General features: G+C 37.7%; 1 protein-coding gene across 1 annotated transcript in view; it reads right to left on the reverse strand.

The window, feature by feature from the left end:
* nr4a3 (nuclear receptor subfamily 4, group A, member 3) overlaps positions 1-2,551 on the reverse strand; it is a gene marked incomplete at its 3' end in the record, with an annotated part of 22,599 nt that overhangs the window by 1,771 nt on the left and 18,277 nt on the right. The window contains 1 exon segment of the mRNA XM_014004750.1: positions 1,377-1,540. Within this exon segment, the coding sequence (XP_013860204.1) occupies positions 1,377-1,540 (164 nt within the window).

Below are 2,551 nucleotides of genomic sequence, written 5' to 3' on the forward strand. Positions count from 1 at the left end.
TACTTCTTGTCTTTTTTAAAAATGTAAGAAGTAAAAAGTAGGTTGAAAAATAATTACTCAAGTAAAATACAGATACCCAAAAATTATACTTAAGTACAGTAAAGAAGTATTTGTACTTAGTTACTTTACAATTTTGGCAGCTTTTTACCTGAACCACACAGGAGTCTGCTCTCAAGGCTTCTCATGCTTTTGCACTTCAGCTCACTAAAATAAATCTTTATTTTTTTTTGTTTGCTTCACATATTTTGTATTCCTATTTAATACACAAGAGTAGAACTGTTAAACGTGCATTTGAGCATGAAATTGTGAAGTGTGAAGCACTTTGGGTTCCTCTGGTATTGTCAACAAAAACTGGCCCATTCCATCATTTAAGTTGCCCATCCCCTAGATAAATTAAGAGTTAATGTGTGTGGACGTGTTTTTGGTGACATATGAGGACAATTTTAAGACAAAACACCTACATTTGGGGACAACTGGTAAATATGGTGACCTAAGTCGAGTCCCCATTTGGTTTAAATGCCATTGGTGGGTTGGGGATTGGGTTTAGGACCAAGGTGTGAATTGAGTTTAGGTTAGTTTTAGGGTCAGGTGATCCTAAAACCCTAACCTGTGAGGTTATTTTTAGGGTAGAGGGTCAGGGTTAGGCTGTAGAAATTGAATGAAAGTCAATGTAATGTCCCTGTATGTATAGGTCAGGGGTCTGCAACCTGAGGCTCTGGGGCCACATGTGGCTCTTTGGTCTGCAATGGCTGTTTGAAAATGTGACCAAACATTATAGAATATATTTTTATTTTTTTATACTCACAACGAAATCAGTTTGGATGCAAATATGTGATCAATACTACTAATACAAAAAGTAAAACATGTTAGCTCATGCTAGCCTGTTGTTTACTTAAATAATTCATTTTCTTTCTAAGATCTTTCTCTCAAATCCATCAAAATGCACCTTTAATGAATTTTAAGACTACATAATAAGAATTAGGAAAAAATATGTCTGAATAATTCAGTTGTACTAGTTTTTATGAAATTTGGTATAAACTATAAACAGTATTTTTCTGGTTTACATGAATCTGGTCTTTTCATTTGTCCTGATGTGTAAAAATCATGATAAATAATAAAATTCACAAGATTTTTTTTCAGTTTTATAATGTCACCTCCAGTGACCGTAAAGGTTCCCAAAATGGCATCGAAAAGGCCAGCGGACCACCAGTTGGTAATCACAGTTGTAGCTTGTTTTGTGGCTCTGCACACATTTCATTAGTGAAACAAGGAGAAGAAATGTCTCTTTTGATCGTGTGTGTGTGTGTGTGTGTGTGTGTGTGTGTGTGTGTGTGTGTGTGTGTGTGTGTGTGTGTGTGTGTGTGGCGGAGGGTTACCTGGCTGTAGTCAAGCTCTCGGGGTGTGCAGTGGGAATAAGCCCTGAGGAGAGCAGAGAGCAAACTGAGGGGTGGAGAGGGGGGAGATGCCTCTGTCTGCAGGGGGCTCTTTGGTTTGGAGGGCAGGCGGCCCCTGCGACCCTTCAGGCTATCTGTACGCACCACTGGAAGACAGAGACAGAAGACGAGAAGAAAGTCAGAATTATTTGCTTTTAAATCATTCTTTTTCACATTTAAATCACTAAGTTGGGGTTTGTATAAAGTGGAACTAAAATTCCTCCTTATTGTAACTCCACAAGCTCCTCATTCACCCCTTTTCTGAGGTGTGTCTCAGATCAACTCGTTTTGAGTATGTATCTTTAAATCCAAATGAGACACTTCAAACTCCGCCCCTCTCCAGCATCCAGAGCGGTCCATTCTAGTTTGATAGAGGGGGTTTATGACTAAATAGCAGCACAGAAATGTTTCATTTAGAAATTAATTAAAAGATGTCATCAAGGGAAGATTTGTTCATCCAGCCTTACATGTTGGAGCCAGGGTCTGAGGAGAAGTCCAGATTGTCAGTTCCATTGCAAAACTTTGATGTCATAGATTCAGAAAGCGTCATAGAAAATATAGAAAACTGAAATAATACGTCTTACGCAGAAGATAAAGATAACGGGAGAGACTTGTCTGCACCCCAACTACAGAACAAAATTATTTAGCATTTAATGCAGAGGTGTCCAAACATTTTGTCACATGGGCCAAAATCATAAAGTCAGAAGGACTTGAGGGCCAAAAATATTTTTCCTTTACCTGCTCAACAATAAACTAAGCATTGAATATTTTAATTAAACAAATAAAGTAGTCAGATTTATTGCTGGGAATGGATACGTAAATTAATGAAGATCCAGAACTTTAAGTGTTTTGCAGGATTCTCTTATTGAAAGAAATTTGGCTGTTGTCTAGGTCAGTGTTTCCCAAAGTTGGGGTCGGGACCCAAAGTGGGGTCCCGAAACATCAAGATGGGGTCCTGAAAAGATTTTCTGAATTAATTATATTTTTGCCTTAGTTGTTTCAAAGGAGTGAGGTTAGTGTATTTAAAATGGATAAATGTAGTATAAAAGATATTATACCCATGTTTTGTTGACCTGATACAAATGTTTATCATCCAAAAATAGTTGGGGGCACAGGTC

Source organism: Austrofundulus limnaeus, unplaced genomic scaffold (genome assembly GCF_001266775.1).
Source record: "Austrofundulus limnaeus strain Quisiro unplaced genomic scaffold, Austrofundulus_limnaeus-1.0 Scaffold26, whole genome shotgun sequence".
Lineage (NCBI taxonomy): Eukaryota > Metazoa > Chordata > Actinopteri > Cyprinodontiformes > Rivulidae > Austrofundulus > Austrofundulus limnaeus.